Below are 25,554 nucleotides of genomic sequence, written 5' to 3' on the forward strand. Positions count from 1 at the left end.
CAGAACGTCACTTTGTGCAGGGAAGAGTCAGAAAGCACTCAGGCTTGGCTCCCTATCACTGCCAAGACCTCAAGAGCTAAAGTCATAACAAGGTGTGTTGGAATGTTTCCCTGGGAGCTACAGGAAAAGCAGGAGGGAGGTGGGCTGTGCTTCCCCTTCCTCCCGCCCGGGAGGGACGCAGGATCCCCACCCTGCGGGCTGCCCCGATGGAGGTGTGAGCCCCTAGAGCCACATGCTGGGAGCCAGGAGATGAAAGGATTCCCAGTCTAGTCTCTTCTACCACTCACAACAGTTGTTTTGGCAGATTGCAGGTGTTCACAGCACAGTGACAGCAGCTGACAAAGTAGAATAGGAAATTTAGTAGTTACCTTGGTGTGCTGCCAATGTTTTGCTAAAGAACATAATCAACAGAAGAGAAAGGTGATTTCAGCAACACATATCTCAGCAAAAGCAGGCCAAAACCCCTTTGACCAGAGGGGCCCTTGTGAATGACCGAAGGGCACTCTCCTCATAAGCCAGAGGCACAAGAAGTTCCCACATAAAAGGTCACCACTTTCTTTTCTACGGGAAAACATTCAGCAGCTTCAGAGCAAGTCTTCTTGCAACCTTAACAGGTTATCTAGCCTACCCAAAGGGAACACAGCTATGGAGCACAAGATGTGCTGCAGTGCCAGGGTAACCTCTCTGTTTTTGAAATGAGGAGTACTAACAAAGGCAAACCAAAGAGAACTGTCCAACAAGTTGCTAGATGTGAAGGGTCTTCATTGTTTGTCTGTTTGTTTTTAATTTATGCTAAAGACTATATTTGCTCAGAGCACTTCCCAGAACAACTTGAGGCCTAAAAAAAAAAAAAAAAAAAATTAAAAAAATATGAAGGTCATAGTTATCACCTTTTCTCTTTTTTTTCTGGTAAAGAATCTTTCTTCTTTTCCTCACCCCTTGCAGCAGATGTCGTTCCTTGAAAAGCAGGAACTGAGAGAACACAATTTCTGCTATGAGCAGCTCAAAAGATATGGACTCCTGGGCACTGTTTGCTTTCCCTGTCTGTTCTTCAAGTTCATCTGAAAAACACAGCAAAAATTTCTGCTCTTTCAGAGAAGGTCAGCATGGACTTCTCTTGGCCTTTTCTCTTCAGCTCCTTGGCAAAAGCTCAAATCCCTAAGAAAATTCTTCCCTTCAGTCAGCTCAAGGTTTTCCTGTGCTGTCTCCACTCTGTTAATCTTAACAGGAGAGGATTACAGTGTGAAACTTCTTGTGTGTAAGGAGAAAATCCCTATTTATTCAATGTTGTTAGCTCCAATGTTACTGTGGTTTCTGATGGCAACAGGCTGTACAGGTTGTTTTGAGCACTCAGAGGTTTGATGCACCATGTGACAGTTTCCTCTCATCAAGAGACAGGGAGGCTCCAGAGTCTGCTGGGACCCACAAAGGTCCAAGGACGTGGTTAACATCATTAACATTGCCTAAGGACAGGGGACATGAGTGCTACAGGGCCAGGCACAGCAACATGGCATGGGAAGGGAACAGACTCCAGAAATGGGTAGAGGGAGCTTACGGCTCTTCTTCCTAAGAAAGCTGAGACTGCAAAGAAGATTTGGAAATCAAATACCATGGCAACTTTGTGTATGTAGCTGTTCTTTAAGCTTCCAGTTAAACAGGCATCCCAGACTTACTGGATAGCCACTTAACTGCTCCAATTTTGACTTAGCAATAACTAAACCAAATCAAAGAAGGACATGTGATTTAGTCTCCACTAGCATGTTTCTTCCAGTGAAATTACCGACATTTTATTCAGCACTGTACAGACCTCTTCTAAGCAAGGTTAGATGACTTGCTGATTAACACACATGATGCTAATACAGCTGTAGTAGGAAGAAACTTAAAGGATAATTCTGATGAAGACAACATATGACACTAGGCGGCTAGTACCTAAGGAAAATCTCTGTTTGCAGTCAGTTCCTGGAGATCCCTGGCACGTGGGCAGAGGAAGCCTGGGGAAGAAGCATCTCACACATACCATCTTGGCAGCCTGGGCAGATCTCCCACAATGTTTTCTTTCTTAAAGATCTCATGCTGTTTTGAGACTAGTACCTGCTGGCCACTCTGCTCTATCTCCCTCAGGGCTGAAGGGATTATTATTTTATTTTTTTCTTAGGCTGTTTCCTAGGAACCCTGGCACAGAACGTGGTCTACTGTGTCACATACCATTTCAGCCCAGCAAGGCAGTCCCTGCTTCTGAGCTTACAATTTAAGCATAAGAGACAACAGGTCAAATACAGACAGAGAGTAGAGGGACAAACACAGATTAATGTAGTAGCTCATCAGTAGAATAAGTGCTGGCAAGTTTTCCCATTAGCTCTATATGCGAGAAGAGTTGTAAAGACAGATGTGAAGAACAAGATAGCTATCTCTGAGCATGTTTATAAAGTGGTTCTCCCCAACAAGGCAAAGCATTAAACTTATTTGAAAATATAACAATCAGGTGATGAGCATTGGTATCCAGTCTGCATTTAGGCAGGAACATAATATTCAGAAAGGAGTGAGAGGCAACAGGCAGAGCAGAGAGGCTATGAAGGCCACGAACAAGATGACAAACAGGCAATGTCTGATACTGTAGAGGAAGTAGGTGGCTTCAGTGAGAATATCTAAGCACCAGGCAAGGAAAGCAGTCTTGGCAGCAGCATACTGAATATGTAAGACACTGTATTTGTTGGTCAGAAAAAGGATGCAAACCAACATAAAGGCTGTGAATTTCAGCTGTGCATGTGAACAGAAATGACTGTCTTAGAGCAACAATGCAGAAGACATTGGCAAGACACAGGTGTAGCTTGTGGCTAGGTGACACGCAGCCAACTGGTGTAAGGGATGGACAGTGTGGTTGTGCTGTTTGTGTCTCTTTCTTTGGGTAGCCTCAGCATAACTTAATTTAAGAGTCCAAAATTTAGGTCTTTCTCAGTATCAAACTGGGCCCATAAAATTACTAGTAATTTTGAAAACTGGGGGGGGGGGGGAGGGGGGGGGGGGAAGGGGAGGCAGGGGGAGCATTGAACTAAATTTTAGAACACAACTGCTCAAAATCAAAATCAGTTCTGCTGCTTAAGAGCTTGCATAAAGGAATAGCAATGCAAAAATGAGAAAGCTAACTGAAGCAGAGAAATAAGGGAAAAGAAGGGAAGTGATAAATACTTAAATTACCTTTGTACTGTTTTTATGCTCATCCTGACAACCATTTTGGATAGCTCCTTCGTCTATGCTGACATCACAGTGGGGAGGAAGGGTGGTACTACATGAAGGGCAAGGCTGCAATGAGACAAAAAAATTTTAGCCAGGAACATTCTGGTGTCCTTGTAGTATTATGCAATTTATAATTCGGTCCACTTGTATACTTGCAGCACGGTTAAAAGGTAAACAAAGCTACAGAATGGGAAGCAGGGAGCAAAATTTGACTGGAACAAAACGCAGCATTTCAAAAGTAAATCACAGATTTTCTGTTTACTGAAGCTAAATCTAATCCAGGAAAGCTTTACTAGTGTAAGATCACAGTTATACTGTAATCACTGCATCACAGAAAAGGACCTCGCCAAGGAGAATGAAATACTCTTTAGTGAGAGAAGTGCAATCTTCTTGTTTAAAAACTGCCTGCAAAAGGATCTGAATGGCATTATGAGCAAATACTTAGCACAAAATGCAGCAAAATTCAAAAAAATCACGGAACACCATGATGCATTATGAACAGTACATGGAAATGGAAAGCAACAAATCTGAGACTAATAAAGGGAAATACTTTTTCATATAGTGCTCTAAGACAGTAGAGTGGAGCTCAGGCTATCGTACATTGTTGAAGCCAAACACCCAGCAAATGTCACAGAAAACAAGGAAAGCAAAAACATCAGGACTTGTAATAGTTGCAGGTTATGCATTTTGGAAGCAACCTAAAATGTCGCACTTCAGCTTTTCAAACAACCTAACCCCTTAGAGTTATAATGTGATCTTCTTAAGGGGAATTAATCCCACATCTGTATCTTGCAAGTTCTTCATCCTTTTCTCCAGTCCTGGCAACGTACAGGCAGGACCCTGCATCAGAGGGACCCTGTCTGATCCTTATTGGCAATTCCTTTACTCCAGAGATGGTCTACTGTTACCAGGCTTGCCAGAAGTCTATTAATGGGTACAGAGACGTCGGTCACAGGGAATGGCATACTAAATTCGGCACACTATATACTAATGGTGGTAGGTGATCCACTAAGCATCTTGATAAATTTTCCAACAAGCAACTTGAGCCTTTTGTCCCAAACTCAACACCCCATGTCCATTTTATCTGTTTATTCTGGACTCAGGAGAGACTCGTTCAAGCCTCTGTAGTCTATCATTCTTCTGGCCCAAAACCACAACAACTTCTGCCTTCAGGGTCACTCCCAATTTCAAAGACCAGCATGTAAGTCTTTTCAGAACTGACTTTTCACCCAAAGCCCCTTTTCTGTCTCTGGTGTCACACCTGAAATTGAATAACGTGGCATGTTTGATTTTAAGGTTGTTACAGCGTAGCATTTCTCCCAGCCCACTCTTCCAGTGACTGCTGATCCACCTAATCACTCAACAATGCCTTTCAAAGGCTTTCATGAAGACTCTGAGCCTTCTTAGCAGCTACCAGAGCATCATATCTGCTGTTTCTCAGGGGCACAGGCCAGGTTAGGTCACTGAAATGACTATGAGTTTCCTGATCTGGCATCAGATATGCAAGTTATATCCAGTTCTGAACCTGTATAGTCTGAACAAATACCAGCACACGTAAAGAAACTATGAAGTTGATTCTCAAATAGTTTTGTTTAAAAATAATCTAGGACTAAATATCACAAATGCCCTGGCTACTTTGTGGAAGGCAATATCAGACAGCTTTAAAAATGAATATGACAATGGGCTAACGAGCCTTCTATGCTTCTAGAGCATTAGTTAGTAGATTTATCCATGGCAAAAGTCATTTAATGGTAATAAAACCCAAATACCTCTAACAAAAAATAAAGAAAATACTCCCTGTCTGATCTTGCTAATAAATCAGCAAGCCACCTCAAACACTGACCTCCTGGCGTTAAACCAGAAGACAAAAATATCAGAAAAGAAGCCCGACCTTTTGAGAGGAGGTAGAAGTCCATCTGACTTACCCCATGCATTCAAGTCAACATCATTAACTTCATTCTCTGTTGTAGACATTCACACAAGCTCAGTGCATGTGACCTCATCACTATGAATAATACATTAATGCACTTTCAGCAAACACCAAGACAAGCAAAAGTACTTTCTGTTTTCACACTAAAGAGATGATTAAAACGTTTTTTATGACAGCTTATGATTCCCTGTCAAGTCAGGGATTTTATAAAATATGATAGGGAAAATAAACTGATACCAAAACCGCTTAAGCAGGTTACAGTGTTTTCATTCAAAAAAATCAGCTGCTATTATAGATTTACTTACAGTTTTTAGCCTCTATCTTCAACATTTTAATTATGTACACGCATTTTATTGATATCTATACTGCAACAAGGTTTGCAATTAAATGAACTACAGATACACTGAAGGAGAGGAGGAAATACAATTCCTTTCATGGATCAATTACTGTTGCATTCTCATTCCTGACTTTTCTTAACAGATCTTGTCCGCTAGAACATCCATTCAAGCCCAAAATGTGAAAGTCACCCTTTGCATCTAATACGGCCACTTATTCCCTTTAAAACAAAAATATTTCGACTTGCCTGTAATTTTGCCCCTCCTACTTAGTCTCTTCTGCAGAGCTGGAGTCATCTCCTCCTACACTGACACTGTTTACAGCTTTGTATTTAAAACATTTGGCACGTAAGTCATGATTCTTTTGTGAATTATTATCTCCAGACCCTACCAGCAAGCTGCAGGCTTTAAAAAAAAAAAACAAAAAAAACCAAAAAACAAAAAAACCAAAAAAAAACCAAGCCACTGTAAAAAAGAAACCCACTCCTTTTCAAAAATTGTGCATGATCTGTGATTAAATTGCACGGTTGTTCTTATATATTTATTTCTTTTTTTAACACTGCGAGACATACTCTAGCATGGCTGGCAAATTAAACATTCCTTGAAAGCTTGACCCAGCCTTCTCAGTCCACAATCACTCCAATAACAGACTACCCAGCACAGAGAATGCTGGTGTGCATCTATACTCGAAAGCATGCTGTGGAGTCTGGAATACCTGTACCTAGACATGCTGTGAGAGGCAAGTACGCTTTGCACTGCTATGCTGCAACTACAGTCGCAGAACATGTTTTTAAGGAAGTCCTCAGCATTCACACGATTGCTTCATCACTATGCTATACGCATTCTGACGCGGTTTGTGGCAGGCATTAGACGGATGCTTATCAGACCGCAGGGAAAGCTGAGTTTGGGGTCATTCAAAATTCACTCCAGCATCAGTGTATTTTGGGCAAGACAGGCACACTATTTTTAAAGACTTGTGAGGCTGCTTAGGAAATCACTGGCCAGACCTGCAGTGCTTGTGGTGATGAATAAAACCAAGTACCTGTAAACATAAACTCGATGCACTGCCTTTAGCACAATGGTAGACAGGGTATCCAAGAAGGCTGAAACTGAGCTGGCACTTGTCCTAGATGGTCTTCTGAAGCAGCTTCTTTTAGCTTCTCCTTCACTTATTTGGATAACCACATTTGTACTTTTGCACTGTGCAGACCATCATTCATCATTTAAACAGCAATTAACACCCAGCCAAGATGGTCCCAGAGCAGAAAATCGGGGACTAGGCAGTAAACAAAACATCGTGGGCCAGCAGCACCCCTCCACATTGCATACTAGCTGTTTAGGAATAGTGGTGCATCTGTATCCACCCTTCTGCAGAGTAAGTCACCCCATGTTTTAGAAATAGCTAATACCATAGCTGATCCTTAACAACAGATTTCATTTTGGACTTGGATCATTTTAACAAGTACCACCACAAGTTAACACATAACAAATTTTAACAAATCCTAGCTGCAGCTAGGTCAGTTTGCTGTAGTTTCACAGTCCTCCAGTTACAGCTTACTTTGCTGTCTGACATTAACAAGGCATCCTTGCTTTCTCTCAGCACAGCACCCTTAGTTTTACTGCTTTGTTTAATCCCTCCTCTCCCCCTGTGCTCCATGGACAGGCAGCTCAGTAATACTTCTCCACTTGATACGTTCTTCTTCCTTCGCTACTTGAAATAAAGGAGTTTCTACCCCTTACTGTCACATCTGTACCTCTGCATGGCCACACACTGGGCAGCACAGACAGACTTATTTGTACAGATACCCAGTGACTGCTCTGAGATTTATTTTCCTGCCTTATTTGCTAGTACCTTCACTGAAAGACAAGAGCAAGCTGGAAAGCTGGTGCCTGAGGGATGCCAAATATATTCTTTTACGCGGGAGAAGAAATAGGAAAGTATCACCAGCAACTTGAATGCAGTCAAACCATGCACAATGCATATTTTGGGGAGGGATAAAGATGGCTACAGCTACCTTCTGTAGTTAAACAGTCCTGGCTTACTCTTTAAGGAGCTCACTTAACTTTGGACCATATCCTTGGGCCAGCCTGCCAGCTGATCTCACTTGCAATCCAGTGTTTTTACTCCAAAACTTAAAACCGGGCACAGAGGCAGGGTAAAGGTGCCCTGCTTATGCTCTCCTAATCCAGACGACAAACATACAAGCAGCAAAAAGGGATTAGCATGAAAGTCACCCTCCATCAATGCTGTCGGCTCAATCTCAAACCTGTGTTGAAGAGATCCTCTCAGGAATAAACACACTGAAATCTAAGGACAGTGACCTGCAGATGACCACCCGTGGCTCTGACATTTGTGCCCAGCTCAGGCAACCCAGGACAAGGAACTCAGCACAAATTAAAATAGAGAATAGACATCTGTTGTTTGGGAAATCTGTTCCGAGCTGGAAGATGGAGAGTAACAGCAAAGCTTCGAAGCAATACACATTGTTTCACAGATTTCCTTGTCAGGAGATCTTGTGAGAGGTGTGAACATAACAAAATGTCATCCTTTCTCTAAGCTGAATCCATACAAATCATTGCCCTCAGTTCTAGATATGGGTTTCTAGAGCAAGCAGATAAAACACAATCTCATAGCCTATTGGAGCATTTTTTCCCACCACACAAAAAATCCCATTATCTTTCTACAGGGATGTCTGTTATATACTCATACGAAAAGGTTCACAGGAATGTGACCTGCATGACAGAGGAACGGCAGGAGTCTGCAGCAAAACCAGAAAATCACAGAAGTTACAGTATCTGCATAAGGCATATTCTTTATTTCCCCCCTAAAATCAAGACAATTGAAAAAACAGCATTGACCTCTCAGTCTTGAAACATATAAAAAAATATATTTATTTGAAACCACCATTAAAAAGTGTTCACCTTACTTTAGGGATTGCTTGTCAACTGGTAAAGCATTTTACTTTGTAAATTTTTCATCCTTAAAACTACATTTCGTCATTATATGTATATATACGCATGCATGTATACATACATATATACACAAATATATAAAGCAGTGCATAAACAAACCTGTAAGGTTTCCCCATCCACACATCTCTCCCTGGTTTGCACAGTTTGAGATGTATGCTGCTTGACTTTGAAACAAGAACTCACCTTAGGTTTTTCCACATGTTTGAGAGTCTTTGTTAAGTCACCAGCGTTCTCAGCTGACGATGCTCCCTGTATCCTGGCTCCATCTCCAGACTCCAAGCCAGGAAGCAATGCTTGTGAACAGCTACAGTGGGGCTCCTTCACCTTCTGACCAGAGATCAGATAGGTCTTCAAACCTACAGGAATAAAAAAAATGAACAGTCAGAACCGCAGAAAGACAAAAATAACACTCCTTTGGACTTCTCAGATATGAAATACAGTAACTACCACAGCACTATCAAGGCTCGGGAATACAGCACACAAGAAGAGACAGTGGCTGGCAACAGCCACCAGGAATATAAAGATGCTCTGTGTGAAGTGGTGGCAATTAGGATTGCCCAACATCTGCTGTCCCAAACACAAGAAACTACTCCAACACACAGCAACAGCCAGGACTGACATGTACTTTCTTTATTCCATTTTCACTCATGTACTTCTGAAAAATAGACCCAAGACCTTATGTATTCACTTCCAAGTTGTAATTTGAGCTCTCACATTAACTCTTTACTTCTGGAAAGGATTTGCAGCCTGTTTTTCAGTAATATCTGTGTTAATATTCTGCTTCTGAAAAAACAGCATGTGTTCCTCCACTTCCACTCTCCATTTGTAGAGAGATGTCGTGAAGTTTGCTTAATGCTGGTAGCACATTGAGAAAGGAAATGGCGTTTAAGTGCTGGAAATTCTGATGGGTTTTCATAGTTAGTGCAAACTTCACATTTTTAAAGAACAAAATCAATCTCTCTCTCTCTCGCAAGTACGCCCACACACGCCCTCTGCAACTGTTGTATGAATTGAAGCATAATTGGAAAGCAGATCCAATATTAAAGGCCAGGCTGGTAAATACCATGTTGTATCAAGCTGAGCTGTATCAAAAACCTGTTCACAAAATAAAAGATTTGAATTTTGTTTAGAATATGGCTTATTTTACTTCCTTGAAACTTTGCATTACGATGTTCTGGGTTATTTCTAGGCATAAAGACTAAGAAGGAGCTACTAATCACATTGCTTTCTGAATTCAAATGAGTTAATTTTATTGCCACTGTATGGGAAATCTCCCACTCAGCAAGGGCGGGTACTAATGTGCTCCAAAAAGCGTGGAGGTCATCAGCTTGCAGAACTGGAAAGCGCTCATTATTTTGTGGTATCAGAGACTGTTGTCCCATGTGATTCTGCAGCCGACCTCTTGCTGCCCAAGACTCATGGGACAGCTGCTGGTTTTCAATTTGGGTCAGCTGTGTATCACTTCCCTCCCTTTTTCTGATACTTGTCACTCAATTGCAGCCAGACACATGACTGTCACAGCCATCGACTGCACTCAACTGCCTCCGTCCATAGGATGAAAGCTGGAAATAAGTATGTCAAGTTGTAGCCCTTGGAAGAGGGCAGGTTTCTGTTCCTTATGATAAGGTCATTCTCTCATAACCTTCTTTACAAACAGAAAATCATATTCTATAAACCTTTTTTTGTCTGTAATATGTAACACAGACAGTACTTTGTCTGTAACCTTTCCAATAAAAATAAGTTAGACATACTAATAGCAACTTTGCAGTTTCTCTGTTTATTCCACTAGTAAGTTAAGCTCCTGAACACTTCTACAACCAACACAGAAACCCGCATCTGTATCGACCATCTCAACCTCAGGCTGAAAAGCCGCTGGGAAAGCTACAGTGCTCTCACATAGTGCTCCAAACTCCAGAGCACTCGCTTGTGTATTTGAGATGTTACGCTATAGCCAATCTTTATTTTTATATCATTTATGGTAGCGCTCGGATTTTATTTGGCAGTGCCGCTTCATAAAATCCTTAGCTGCTGCTGGCTTCCAGATGTAGGGCTGTCTCTAAAACTTATATTGATGGGGGCTGTCATTTAAGGAATTCACCACAATCAGCTTACAATTTTATGTTTACTGTGGTAAAAGCTAGAGCGTTAAGCTTACTACTCCCATTTTTAAAACCTACCTTAAAGCAACAGGATTATTTACCACTCCTATTATTCCTCTCTTTTTTTTTCTAAACAAACATATTTCCTTTGGTTTTTTGTATTCTTGAAAAGACACTTTTTATATCTTACCATGCTGCACAGCATAATTATTTTGTCAATCTGCTGCATACAGTAAAATTATCTCCAGTTTGAGCTCCACATTGAGGAAAAAGGGAAAAGGCTACGGTACGCCAGTAATTGAAAACGTGCTTGGGAAAGCAGAATCCACCCTCGCCCCAACCTGAAACTGCAGCAGGCTGTGGCTCCTCGACCCTGCTCCACCCCCCGTCCTTCCCATCCATGGCAAACCCACCAACCCACAGCCGCTAACGTCACATTTTGCATCGACAGCCGCTCGCACCTACTTTGTCCCACAGGCTTTAGCTGCAGGGTTTGAAGTTGGCTAAAATGGCTGGTCGTTGGCACGAAGAACTATAAAAATCTCTTTATTACCTCCTCATGCTCCCCAGCCCCGCCACATCCACTGAACAAGAAGCGTTACTCAAAATGGGTAATTTGAAATTGGACAAAGAAAAGCCAATATCCTGCAGAATCACAGCATATTTTTAGTAAGAAGTCAGCAGGGCTACTCCTGGCGCTGAATGCAAGGTCAGGGTCTCAGTAGAGCAAAGAAGGAAAAAAGGTTATTTTTGGAAAGTTTTGGAAAATTAGGAGGTGTAAGTGTCTTTCATCTTTACAGAACTTTACTAACATTGCCTACCTAATACTTTGTTTGTTATTAAATCCTTCTTATGATAGGAAAATTTGATTTGCTTTAGTATTCCTTGCAACTCTGTGACACTTCACAAAGCAACTCCTACGTTCAGTCTGAAATATTTCAGTATAAAAAAAGGAGTCATTAATTCATGTATCAATGTAACTAAAATGTCTTATACAAGAACAGTATTCTTCCTCCTTCTACATCTCCAGTGAATTAGTACAATCAACACTGTCACTTTCCATACAAACAGTGTACGGAGTGAAAAACATTCACACCACCATGCAGCATGTTTAAATCAATTAGGTAATGCAACAATATTACACGAATAAGCCAACAATGGAGGAGCTGCTATTTTATGTGAAAACAGGCAAACAGTGCAATTTTTGGCGTGTGTTGCTGCGCAACGATGTAACTCAAGACATGGCGATAAAGAAAGTGCTACGAGATGCTTATACTGCTATTTATAAAGGCAAAGCTCACCCTTTCTTCCCCTCCTGCCATTCTCAATCTTATACTCACTTCCTTCCCCCAAATTTATTCAAAATAAATGCTGAAAAATAACACAACTTCAGACTGCCTGATAGCAAATCTGTATTCTAGCAGGCTTTACCCTGCAGCGCATTTCTGCTTTTTCCAGAGATGGCTCTTGGAAGCAAAGACAGGGAACTGGCTACAACAACGCACCCCGCAACATACCAATTTAACATATATAGTATTTTCTGCTCTGGGGAAAAAAAATGAGCTACATTGTTTATCTTTGAGAAACACAAGCCATTTCCTTCACTTGTCTTCAAGTTCTGAAAGTCTGTAAGCGTTATAAAGAGTAACAGCTCCTGCACACTGAGCCAAAACACTCATTTCTTGAATTCAACCATTTTGAATATTTACATGGCAGTGTTTGCAAAGGGCATTTTTGACAAAATAGTTAACAGATCTCCATAGAATGACAGTGGGTTTATTAGTCCTACTAGCGCTGAATTTTAGAAGGATTAGGAAATTTCTGTCCTTGGCTCCTTTCTTCAGTTAGCTTTTCTTTTTATCAGTGGCATTTCTCTTTCTCTGAACTTACAAAAACAGAAAACCATCCCAAACACTAAAAAATACTCCTAATAACAATTAAAAAAAATCATATGCATGCACTCACACACAAATTATTTTCTGTATGCACAAAAATAAACAAAAGTATAAATAAGGCTGTGTATAAACATCCCTGCCTTCAACCTGGTTTTGGTAGCGTGAGAAAACCCGGTCGTTGCAGAGCGAATGGAAAGTTCAGTAACCCAGGCACAGGCAGGGACAGGCAGAGGCAGGGGGTCCCTGCCCGAGCGCTGCCTCCCTGCCAGCCCCCTCCCAGCCACTGGGTTACACCGAGATGGGTCAGGCTGGAGCAACTCTGCTGTCCTCGGCGGTGGCTGTGTTTGCAGAGAAAAACCATCTCAGGCAATTAGTGGGAAGTCACTTGCTGGGAAGGAACTGGGAAAGGGAGAGAAAAGAATTAAGTACTTGAAGGACCAGAATATAAGTCATTTATTTCCTTTCTTTCAGCTCATTTATCCTCACGACTTCTGGACAGAAGTTGCTGTTATGCCAATCTAACCCAATTTTTGCATGGAGGGATGCCCTCTACTTACGTATCTTTTAAAGATGGGATGTCTTCTCCTACAGGAGCTCTCAAGAGATGAGGGATTAACACAAATACTGATAAGCAATTATAAGATTCAAGTTTCAATTTTTGATGCTTCACCTGTACAGAATTGAAACTTTTTAGCCCTCCATTGATAGCAGACAGAAAAATTACTTTCTCTCTGGCAAACTGAATGTGTCATACTTCTCACATCTCTAAAGAACTTCAAATGCTTTTGAAACCCTTTTCAGCACTGATTCTAAGAGACACCAAAAAACGATGGCAATGTATCAGTCATGGTCTTACTGATTCATTTAATAAAAACATAATCCCACTGTTATTATGCATCCCTGTTCCTCCTTCCATGAATCACTTCACCTTTTTAGTTGCAGTACAGGGAAACAGCATTTAACTAACAGGTGACCTTCCTTTTCAGCATAACTGCTTCCCAGTATACAGCCCTCTGTTCTGTAAGATTAGTAATATTCCTTATATTGATGTAATAAAACCCAAACTCTATTGATTATGCCCCCTTTTACCAAACAGCTTTATATTAATGCTTCTCCTTCTCTTTTTATCTTTCCATCATTTCCCTTAAAGTCTACACACTTTAATCATTTAATCATCTCTTTCCAAGTAATTAAGTATAAATTTACAAAACTAATTGAGTTCTATTTTCACAACCCTCTACTTTTGCGGTATCTTACCTCACAAAATTAGAATTTGCATGAAAACTGTTTCATCATGAGAACCACAGTGACTGTCACTCCCACATGAGGGCAAGAATTACTTTCTAGCTAGAAAGCAATTTTAATCACCTGCTGCAGTCTGCCATGGTGAACAATGTCAGCTATTATCTTTCAATAATTTAATATCTCATTTTATATAACTCTGATACAAGTAACTAGTAGTGGTATAGCAAGGTCATAAAAAAAGCTTTGCAGTTCAGGACTGGCTTTAGCTCCTTTCTTTCAGAACTGATGGGTGAGAGCTCACTTTTGGGTTACGCTTCTCTGCAATCAATCAGCTCTTACTTTCTCTTTTTAGAAACAATAAAAAGTTTTGTCCACGCCTTTTAAAGACATCATCTTTGCACTTTGCCAAAAATCTGGAAGTGAAAATACTGGTATTCAGCCACCATCACTCCCGGGAAAGGAAACAGAGACCTACAGTTAGGTTTCCTCATACAATAAAATATGCTGCTATACAATTTCATTAGACTCTGACTTGGCTCTGTAAAATAAATTATTAACTGCAATTTCTGGAATGTAACATGACAGGCAAATAACAATTTAAAAAAAAAAAAAAAAAAAAAGAGAGAGAGACCAGAAATGTATTTACTTCTTCTAATTGCAGTTTCTTTTTAGCATCTCTCTAACTTTTCCATGTTGGGGTTTTTTTTTCCTTGTCAAAGCTTAAATAATTTTTCAGGTACCAACCCAGCCTAATGTTTATGCAAGAAATAATATAGTGTATAATACTATCATTCCAGGAGCTTTAGTATCCTTTGGGTCCAAATTGTTGCTGAATCTAAAGATGATTTTCAGTAGCAAATACTCTCCCTCATTCTTAAAATTCAATAGTTGCCAAATCTGTATTTATGGGGACTATTTTCTCACTTTATTAGACCCGCTCTTGCACAGAGTTTATGCAAGCCTATTCCTCCCCCCACCCCCAGCACTACATTCTCATCTATTGAACTGGGAACTCATAGTTTAGACCACAACAAGAAAACTCAGAAACAGCAAAAGCTAAGCCACTGACCCCCGGGAGCCTGAGGGTGCTGCACAGCAATACTGACATGAACTGGGAATATGCGCAACTACTCAAAGGATTGACTGCCCACAATATACAACTAGAACACGAAATGCTGCTCAAAATACATAAACATTAGAAGCTGAAGGACAGAAACTTTCACTTTGTATTTCACTAGAGAACAAATCTGAAAACAGATGAATCAGAAATTTAAAATCTTTTTCCTAGATAGACTCCATAGCTAACATAAGTCAGATCAACTGAGGCATCTCCAAAGAGGAACCCAGTAACCAAGCTGAATGTAATGCCAAGAGATGTGCAACTTTAAATGTAAATAGGGGTCATTATTTATATAATATTTTTTTTTCCCCTCTATTCTGCAACCTTTATTTGTCAAAAGATTGTTACACTTAAGAAACAACTTCACAAAGTCTTCCCCCTTGAAGCTTCTAATAATTTAATGATTAAAGTACTCATGTATGCAGAAATGGAGAGAGAAGCAAAAGCTCAGAGGAACGTCCTTACCTGGGCAATAGCATCTGGTAAATACAAACTGGATAATCAAAGGGGTTGCAATATCCCTGCAAAACATGTTTCAGTCAATTGAACTGTCATAGTTGTGACAGTGGAAATGCTATGCTCAAGTAGTTATTCTACATCATAACTCGATGAAGTCGATCTGACTTTGAAGCTCAACTGTAGGCTTTTGGCTTTCAGAAATATAGGCATGTAAGGCCTATAGGTACATTTTTAATTTCAAGGAAGTGACTGCATTTTAATTACAATGCATGGAGAGAAAATTGCAGTCAAGCATGCCAGCAACTGGGAAAAAATAATAATAATAACAAAAAAAGTCATCATTTTCTGCTTGAACCTCTGAAGCAGCCCAGAACTTGTGGGACTGTGCAGCACCAAAGGCCCCGCTAAGAGGCCACTTACAGGACAAGTGTTCACAGCACCTTCCTCCCCAAAGAGGCATGGGCAGATACTCAAACATCTGCTTGCCCGCACTGAACGGAGAGTGCAGAGCTTCCACAGCAGAACCTTACAGGCTCCCTCCAAGGCATCATGCCCAGGATGCAGAGTTATTAGCCTGATCTTTAACTGCAAGAGGAATGGCTTTTCCAGCAAGTTTACAAGATGCTCCAAGAGTGGAAACAATTGCCTAACCCAGCCTGCCAGCTGTGCCCGATGGGCTGTGCCAAACAGAATTTATCTGATTTCCTGAAGGAACTACCAGCAGCTGTGGATAAAAAACACTAGACACAGCGTCCAAAAAAATTGCTGTTCTCCCTCACTCCTCAGGAAAGATCAGAGAGAAAGGAAGGAGTACTTAACTTGGTATTTTGTCTTTACGTTTAATCTTTAACCCAGTTGCAAGACTGTAATAGCTCCCACCCCACACATACCCATGGGGCATTGCTTTTGCTTGCTTCTGACTACAAACTCACAGTTCCCTCATTTTTACTTTTTCTAGACCTTCACCTTTTTCACCACCTTCCCAGATAAACTAAACAGGATTTTCAGAGAGGAGTAGAACATGTTTTCCATAACCATACAGCAAATGCGCATTTACTTTATTCTTTTAGACAACATCCCCAGCATCACTGAGAATTACTTCTCTTTCAGACACAGCATCTCTCTTGCCTTCCTTCCTCCAGGTACTAAAGGTAGCCTGACAGACCGCACCTCTCCCCCAGCACACGACCTGATCTCTCAAATCCAGCAGGAGAGGTTAGTGCTGCGAGGTCTGACAGTCACAGACTTGCTCCTTGCAGCAGACCACAGACAGAGAGGTGTCTTGCATTGCACAGTCCCTTCCTCTTCCTGTCCTCTTGCCCGAAAGCAAGCTGGTCCCTGCAGAGCCAAAGCCAGCAGACTTCTTCACGCACAATTAAGGAAGACTTTTATGTTAATTCTTATAACCCCTATATAAAATGCTTGCAAATTTCTACTGCTTCTGTGTGATGTATGGTTTATGTGCAACATTACACACCACAGCGGTTTAATGAACACTTCAATGTTAAGTACAATCTAAACCCCCCCACATTATGATATCCATCCTTCTTGAAAAATAGTGGAGGAAGTGCCAGGAAAGCCAGATATAACACATCCTACCGGTCCAGTAAATGGCCATGTAGAATGATATAAAAAAAATTTCATGAGGTTTTTTTTTTTTTTAGCCCTAAAAATACTCTTAAGAATTGTCCTGCTGTAGTCCTGAATTTCAGATTTTTATCTCCAGATATTTCAGCAATATAGCTGAAAACCAAAAGCACATCACTGTCTTTTATATCAATAGGCATTTTCTGTCACTCACACTGCAGGACTGTACAAGATGACATTGGATGACTTTACAAAAAATAAGAGTAATTTTCTCCAACCTGCAAAGCTGCATTTCCGATGAAGCAAGTCCCACCCTCTAACCTGTATAAACCTCTTCCAGCTCAGTCCAAACAAAAGCACGTAACCCAAAACGCCTGGATTCTAACAAACCAGCCTACCTGGAAAAGCACTTTCAATGTATGGAGCAACATTTCCTGTGGCTAAAATTAGAAAGGGATTTTATGAGCCAACTTGTTATCTTAGGTCTCTGGAAAGCAGAAACAATGATAATAAGAAACAGAACTTTATAGACTGGAAACACAAAAGAAACTCCAAAAAACAAAACCCCAAACCTATCTTCATAATCTCCAAAGAGCAACTGCAAAAAGCCAGAGAAACCAGAGGCATCTTCTGTATTATAGAAAACCACTGTTTTTCTTATGCCTCTTTTGTTTAGCAAAATGCTTATTTGTGATCATCTAACAGACAACAGTGGGTTTGGAAAATGCTGATCAACAACATATGTGTAATTCTGGTATTCAACATCTGCCAGTTTTAAGTGGGGAACCTTGTACCCAAACCCACAATCTACATTTATAGCTAAACTGCAGGAATGAAGTTGCAGGCTGCTGGTTTATCCTCCTTCAGTCTCTTTAATCATCTTCTCACCTGTGTGGGATAAAAAAACCAACCCAAACAAAAAACACGGGGGAGAAAAAGGCCTAAGCAAATCCAGCATGGACATGCAGCTCAAACACAAAGGTCTAGCTACCACTGTTGGCTCAGGAATATATTTACACATGTATTTTTAAACTCTACTGGCAAAATGAAAGACAGGCTGATGAGCAAGACTGATCCCTGTCCTGGGGTTTACAACTGCCCTTATTTACTTTCTGCTCCACCAGCTTTGCCAGTGCCTGTGTGCCACCAGCCACAGCCTGAAAGTGAATGGCAGGTAAGCCCGTTCTCTGGAATGAATCTCTGGGTTTAGAGATTTTTTTCTCATTTTTTTACTCAATACAGCTCACAGCTTGACACCTGAATAGGAATGAAAAGTAGGTTTGAGTCAAAGGGTAAGCCTGGGATTTTTCAGTCTTGCCAGAGGAAACAGCATGCTTCACAAGGGAAGCTTGAAGTCCAGCAAATTTAGTAACATGTTGCAGATAAAAGATATCTCTGTGCTACGGGTTCCTCACAAAACCTAAGAGATATATGATGTTCCTACATTTAAAGCAAAAAGAGGGCCTAATTCCAACTCGAGGATATTTGGGATTAACTGGTAAAGATACTGTCTGGCTTTTACTCACACTGCTCAATCCTTCTGTGAACTCTCCTGCAGTCTTGGTCTCTGTAATGCCTTTGTGAAAACAAATTCCATGATGCAATTACATGTGTGAAAAAGCATCTGCTATTATCTTATTGGCATTATTTTTCACATGTATTGACTATCCCTTTGCCCTCTGTATTAATTTTAACACCTGGGAAGGAGTAAGAATGATGAGAGAAAATGAAGTTTTTGAACAATGCAGCTGCCAAAGAGTCAACCAAGCACACAGGGGCACGGCCTTTTCAGGGGGTTCAAACTTCTTCAAAAATTGTAATATTCCTACCACAGAACACCTTTTCTGAAAATATATCTAAAGAATAATGAATTAGAAATTGAATATGAAATACATGAATATGAATACAGCCCATTTAGAAATTCAACATTTGCTTCACTGGCTGGATTGTGAATGAGGTGCCAGTGCTGAAGAAGCTGCAGAGGCGCACAAGGGATGCCTTGCAGCAGGGATGAAAACTGAGCAATCTCTGCCCCAGTAAAGCCACTCTCTAGCACTGCCCTGCTCACTACTACACCCACTATAAATTGTGGGCCATGGTATGGAGACATACAGCCTGCTTTGCATGGTTGCAGTGATGTAAAGCAGATGTAAATACAATTTAGACATACAACATGCCTGTTCTGGCATACCAGGGACTTTGGTCTTTGAAAAAATGATAAGGTCACAACACTGTCAAGTCTTTTGAAGACATTAAAGAGAGACATTTTCTTCCAGTTTCTTGTTTAGGGTGCAAATGAGGGTTTGGGTTTTTTTCCCCCTTCATAATTGACAAGAAAGTCCCTCAAAGTTCAAAAACAGATGGCTATGGCAATACCAACCTTAACTTCTGCCTAGCCCTCCATTTTAACAAATGCAGGACCACGTATCAAGACTCAGGAGTTCCTCTGCAACTCACTTGCATTATGTGCGTCCCTGTACTTACATTAAATTACTACAAGTGGCCAGGCCTTGATAATGGCATGGAAGTCAGCAAGATGATGGAGGAAGCCTTTGGGAGTAGCTTCCCGTATAGTCTCTTCAATCCCAGCTTTCAGTCAGGCATCTGTCAATGTTTCCCTGGTGAATTTGCACACGTGGGAAGTTCTGACATTCTAGATCACTCTAAGAGTGCAACCATCCCTTGGGGATATGTAGCATATACTTCCAAAACTTACTTTTATTATAAACAAAAAGGTGTTTCCAACTTAAAACTACATTTTACTGTGGGAGGGAAATAAGCGATCAGAAAACTGCACAGGGGATATCTCCCAGGCAAGGACTTCAAATAATCTATTTAAACAGCAGCATTATAAAAGAGAGATCTATGGATAGATGAGGATTTTTCAAGAAAAATTCCACTCCTCTAGACAGGACAATTATACAAAGCCACAAGCATTCCAGAAAGACATCCTATATATTAAATTTTCTTCTGCCCACATACTGGCTGGCATACCTCATGAACTACGGATGGCCGTACCAGCCTCTGCTAAACACAGGCGGAATTTAATAAGTTGAACAGAGAGAGGGTCCAAGTGAAAGTTTTGTCAGCTCTAGGCTCTCGGGAATGGGAATTTATTCATTTTAAACTAAAAAGGCATGGCCAGATTGAAAGTGGTTAGAAGTTTATTAGAAATCCCACCCAGGAAAATTTCACTTGGGACCAAAAGATGCCACCTATCTTCTTGATTGATATTTTAAAAATGATGAATAGCAAGCATGCAGGATGCACGAAAGGATTCCAATAAAAAACAATACTCTGATGCAACTGGAGCCTGCTCCAGCCCTTGGTAACAGAGTAAGCTATTGTGGCTCTCCATACTAACATTTTTTTAATAGAATCCAGACAAGAGCACGCACCAATTTAAACAAGACTTTAGAAGTCTATTTTGTTATACTGGTGCAATCTCTTCGTGTTGACAGGACTACAATCAGGCAAATTCTTTCCCTCTTGCATAATGCAGGTAGTCTGGATTTGACATGCTAAATCAGCATTTTATTTAAGCCAGGGCAATCCTACAGGCTAATTATGCCCCCGCGCAGAGCTGTGCAACTGCACTGCTCTCTATGGACTTGCAGGCAAGTAAACCTAAATCAATTAAGCAGCGCATGCAAACCTACTACGAGCTGGTGGGCTCTGCACACGGAACTTTTCTTGGTTGGTCATTGTTGAAAATTCACAGTCTGACATTTAACAGGTAAAGTAAAAACCAGACATCAAACTGTCATCAGCAGTTTTCAAAGTTGTTTTTTTTCCCCAAGCAACTGACCAAATAATATTGAAAACACAGCAAGCACCCACATTTTGACTTATGTCAAAATGAAAATATATCATCTCAGGCATCTTTGTGACCACATATAAGAAAACTAACTCATATGTTTCCAAATATCCATTGCATACTAGTAAGAATGACCCTTCTCATTTAACCTTCCCTCAGTATTGGCTATCCACATGTGTAACTTGTCACCTCTTCCTATTACAAAAAGCAGTAACAAAATAAAAGCAGTTATTTGAGAAGGCATGGCAGGGCTTTAGGAAATGCACACCACTGGTTATGCTATCCAGCTTCACTATAGACTTTAGCCAGCTCTTCTCCGCACCTTTTTATTTGCACTGGGGCATCTTTTTAAAGATGACCCCTGCACTCTGCACATAACCCTAAATACTTAATTGAAAATGAAACAGAAATATTCTCCAGACAGTGTTTTGTGAAATTTTACTGAAGTTCATTCACTGATGTTACCTCGAATAACACTTCATTAACTTGATTAGCCTAAGTCATACTCAGAGAACATAAAAGATTTGTCCTTAAGGGACCAAATTAAAAGAAATAAATTTGCATATCATAGATAATTCCTGCATTAAAAAATAAGAGGATATTAATTTTTTAATTACATCTCTCTATCAGTTTTCAAAGTAAAGAAAAAGATCATCATTTTTTCACCTGTCATCAGAGCCTACCAGCACAGTTTGAAGAATTAATGTTTAGATCAAGTGTTTGTAAAATACATTTTATTATTGTTAAATCTGTTAATGATTTCTCCTCCCACCCCCACCCCCACCCAAGCTCTGCTGCTCTTCAGACAGAACTGAAAAGCTATGTAGTGAGCAAGCACAGCTTCTACAGAGCCTGCAAAAAATGTTGCTCATCGCAAGGTAGACAGACTGGAGCAGAGCCAGCATACTTCAACAACAAGGCAATCCAGCAATCCCCCTACCAGGACTGCTGGATATGGGAATCATGTGAGCATCAAGATATTTATTCAAATGGGCTACAAGAAACCAGATAAATAGAAATTATGTTGCACTACTGAATTCAGTCATTTCACAATTCCCCCAACATTGTGCCTTGTGCAATACAAACAGGCAGTTGTAATTCAAGGTAAGTTGTTATGAATAACTTATGCACCACTTGTTTACATGTGGTTGACAGTTTTAAATGGTTACTAATTCAGTACTGAAAAATAAAACTAATGCAAATAAAACTGCTCCAGGAGGCACTCCAGAATAACAATATATAACAGTACTATAAACACTGGTAAGGTGGTGAAGAACAAATTCCTAAGTGTAGGTACCATGTAAGTATGCATCACTATACAGCTGTATTTTTAATTTAATTGGCAAACTTCAACCACAGCATATTTGCAGTGTTTCTAGCACAAAAGAAAGATTAATTTGAGAGCCACTGCTGAGAACAGCTACTGGGTGTTGTGTCTCCCCCAAGCAGAGAGTATCGTCTTTTCAGTTTATTTCCCCTCCTTAAGTAAAATATATAAACAAACAATCCCTCCCCCAAAATAAAAAGAATTTGAAAGTTGCAAAACAAAGCTGAAAAGGAAGTATTTCCAGAACTATGTTTATTCACACAGTCAAAATGTTTCTGAAATTCCTTCCATTTCCTCCCTGTGTAACATTCAGACAACCTCTAGTCCTGAGAACACATAAACCATCCCCTTCCTCTTCACATGGCAGCCATAGTTTTGGACCCCAGGTCAGATCCACAACACAGATGGCCTTTTACCTGGGACACGGCACTAAATACACTGTGGAGACTGACCATGTGTTGCCACACATGGAGCAGACCCTCAAGGACACAGTGGCTCCTGCAATGGCTGGTTGCAAGACAGCGCCTGCCACCCCACACAACGGGTGCCATGCTCTTGGCTAGTGACACCGATGAGAAAGACACAGACAAACTCTTCACTGGAAGGGTCTTATCCAACAGCTGATTTGACTTTCAGTTGTTTTCAGTCTGTGATCCTTATGCTCTGTTAATTTATGGAGTAGTTGTTTGGGGTCTGCGAATGAAAATGAAGGAAAATGAGCCCACTGAGAACTGGCTTTGACTCCCTAAGTGTGACAAAGCACCTCTACTCATAGGAGTCTGCAAACCAGAACAGGTTGAAAACAACCAGCGATGTAACAAGGCATCTTCTAGGACATCTCCCCCATTATACCACCGCCCCATCGAGTAAAATGCATCTTTTACTGCTAAAAGACAACACAACAGGCAAGAAGGATGATGACCCACCCACCCAACTACAAGGACAGAGAACAAACTTTCTGTCACATGAGTAGCTGTTGGGGGTCTTCAGCCCATCACTCAAAGCTCCCAGCAGACAGGAGCCAAACACCCAGGTCAGGAGACACTAGAGCAAACACAGGTAAGCTATTTAAATTTTCATGTGTAGCAACAGGAATGGGATTCTTGGCTCTCTAAATTACAGCTTTCACAAGGCCAACACTGCTGTTTATTCTCTCCTGCCATACTTAGTTATGAATTCATCATGTTTGAGACCCTGAAATACAGAGTCAAACAATGCCACTTACAATGATCCAGAGACCTCATTACCTTCCTTCTTTAGCTAAGGGACATGCCGAGACTTACATCATGCTACCTCTTGTCCTGTGCATTCACTTCAAATGTTGTATCACTATCCAGTTTAGCAACTTGTACGTCACCAAATAATATAACATGATAGATTAATCATAACTTAGATGAAACATGCCCATAAAATATAGAACATATGTAATGAATTCTTTCATGTATCCAAATGGTAAACTGCCTGATGAGATGAATATTGAGATTTGTCACTTGTTACTGAACAGATTTGCTTGATCATCATTATGTTGTGTCACTAAACCTACCTAGTGTGAATGACATTAAATAACATACAGTTAAATAAACATTCTCCAAATGCAAGTCCATTGACATGTTCCTTTGGGTTGTTACTGTGTTTGAAAGGAGTTCATCCTCATAGTAAGAGCAACAAGTCTTTGTCCAGTGCTGATACACAAACCTAGTTCTAAGACTGAAGGAGATACTAACACCACCAGCTGACAAGGAAGTAGAAGTCTTTCAAGCGACACAAAATGGACGTGGGTAAAAAAATCAGCATTTCTGATTTTCCAAGGTTTGAATACTCCATAAATCATCTATTATTACTCTCCACATTTGGACCAAACCTGGCAGTCTGCTTCATACCAAAGCAAGCCCCCAACAACCAGCTCCTCTGTCAGCTCATGTCCCATATTTGATTTCTTCATCCTTTGCAAAACATTCTCAGACTTCGTGCTAATAACTAGCTGATTACATTTCAAACTTCCCTCAGGCTAAAAGTTATTACTGGGGAGTACAGGAATGTGTCTGGAATGCAAAAACAACTGGGGTGAAAATCAGTGGGCTCTGAGCTGGTATAAATAGACAGATCACTGCAGAAACTCATCTCCTCTCAAAAAAACAAAACCAGAAGACAGTGACCCACTATCTCCTCTAGTTAATCTACGGGTGAACTGATTCAGCCAGTCTCTTAGCTTTTAGGAAGAGGCATCTCGTATCTACACAAAATACAATATAAATGCTTCTGTTGTGCTTGCATGCTAGATAGCCAACTACCCTGAGTAATCTGTTGATAAACTGATTTTGGGATATACCAAATACTTCACATTTTGGAAAGAAATGGGGAAGAAGTTCTTCTTATGGAAGCTTTCTTTATGGTTAAATGATACCACGTAACAGGTTTATTGACAGAAAGTTTGTTACGAAAACTTACTTTAGTCCATGCAAATTCCTGCATCACCCTCCACCTTGTAGTGCCCAGGCATCTTCCAGCAGAGTATTAAACCATGAGATCAGCATACATAGCATGAAGGTCTGCTCTCTTTTTTCCAGCCTCTCTGCAAAGGTTGTTATAGCATATAGCCAGAAATTAGCCCTGCAAGGTACCTATATAAGCAGGCCTAGGTATGTATGGAAATTAGGAGATCAGTCCCCCCAGATTGACTTTTGGGGCTTTCGGCTGGTGGTGTCCTGTACCTGCATAACTTAAATCCCTTCTCATTTAGATGTGGAGTTATTCTTAATCACTTTGAAGTAAGCTGTAAAGGACACTGGGAAAAGTAAAGATCACATTTCAGGTCTCCAGAAGAAGACTCTTGTGAAAACTACATACTTAATTGCAGCCATGCCTGTAGAAAAAAAAAGCTTAAAAAAACCAACCTAAAAACTAAAAATCAAGTGAAAGCACAGAAACAAAAGAAATACCCCCTTCCCCCACCAAACCCTAAGAAAAGGGCTCTTGGCTATACTTAGCAAAACTGGAGGAAATCCAACAAAGGCTAAATATTTCCCCGACCCCTGTATTTGCTTCTGTGCTGCTGTTGCCATTTGCTGTCAGAACTTTGTTAGAATTGGAAGGGGCACCTCCATGGTCCAATTTCTTTGTAATTCTACCAAATCACTTGCCTAATGAAGTCTTTCATGATTTATTTGAAGACCCAAGCATTCAAAAACAAAATTCCTCAATGAAGAATGATTTTGTGGGATTACTCTTTCCCTGAGGTTAGGGATCAAGGTTTCTGAGAAACATCATGAATCACAGTGGTTTTAGCTTACTCATCTTTAAAGAGTGGGGTTTTTTTAATCAGATAACAAGCAATTCTTTTTTCAAAAATATCCAAGAAGCGCTATGAGCTTATTTGAATAAGAAAGAGAATATGCTTTTTGTTACCCTCACAGTTGTATACACTATTTTATGTAAAGGGAGCATTTTATAACCAACTGCTGACACTTTTTAGTATCACCCTGAGATAAGCAGTATGACCTCTTATTGATTTAGAAGCAACGGCATATCTAGAG

The 25,554-nt window shown here is 40.5% G+C and overlaps 1 protein-coding gene across 6 annotated transcripts in view; it reads right to left on the reverse strand.

Annotated features, from left to right (window-relative positions):
* Window positions 1–25,554, reverse strand: part of ADCY9 (adenylate cyclase 9) — a 99,686-nt gene that overhangs the window by 42,075 nt on the left and 32,057 nt on the right. For all 6 annotated transcript variants that reach the window (XR_005931466.1, XR_005931465.1, XR_003921595.2 and 3 more), the window contains 2 exons: window positions 8,656–8,828; window positions 3,196–3,300 (listed from right to left, as the gene is read on the reverse strand). Coding sequence is in view for 3 of the 6 variants with exons in the window: in XM_030002477.2 (XP_029858337.1) it covers window positions 3,196–3,300; window positions 8,656–8,828 (278 nt within the window). In the remaining 3 variants the exon portion in view is untranslated. The remainder of the gene's footprint in view (window positions 1–3,195; window positions 3,301–8,655; window positions 8,829–25,554) is intronic.

The sequence above is a fragment of the Aquila chrysaetos genome, chromosome 25 (genome assembly GCF_900496995.4).
Source record: "Aquila chrysaetos chrysaetos chromosome 25, bAquChr1.4, whole genome shotgun sequence".
Classification (NCBI taxonomy): Eukaryota; Metazoa; Chordata; class Aves; order Accipitriformes; family Accipitridae; genus Aquila; species Aquila chrysaetos.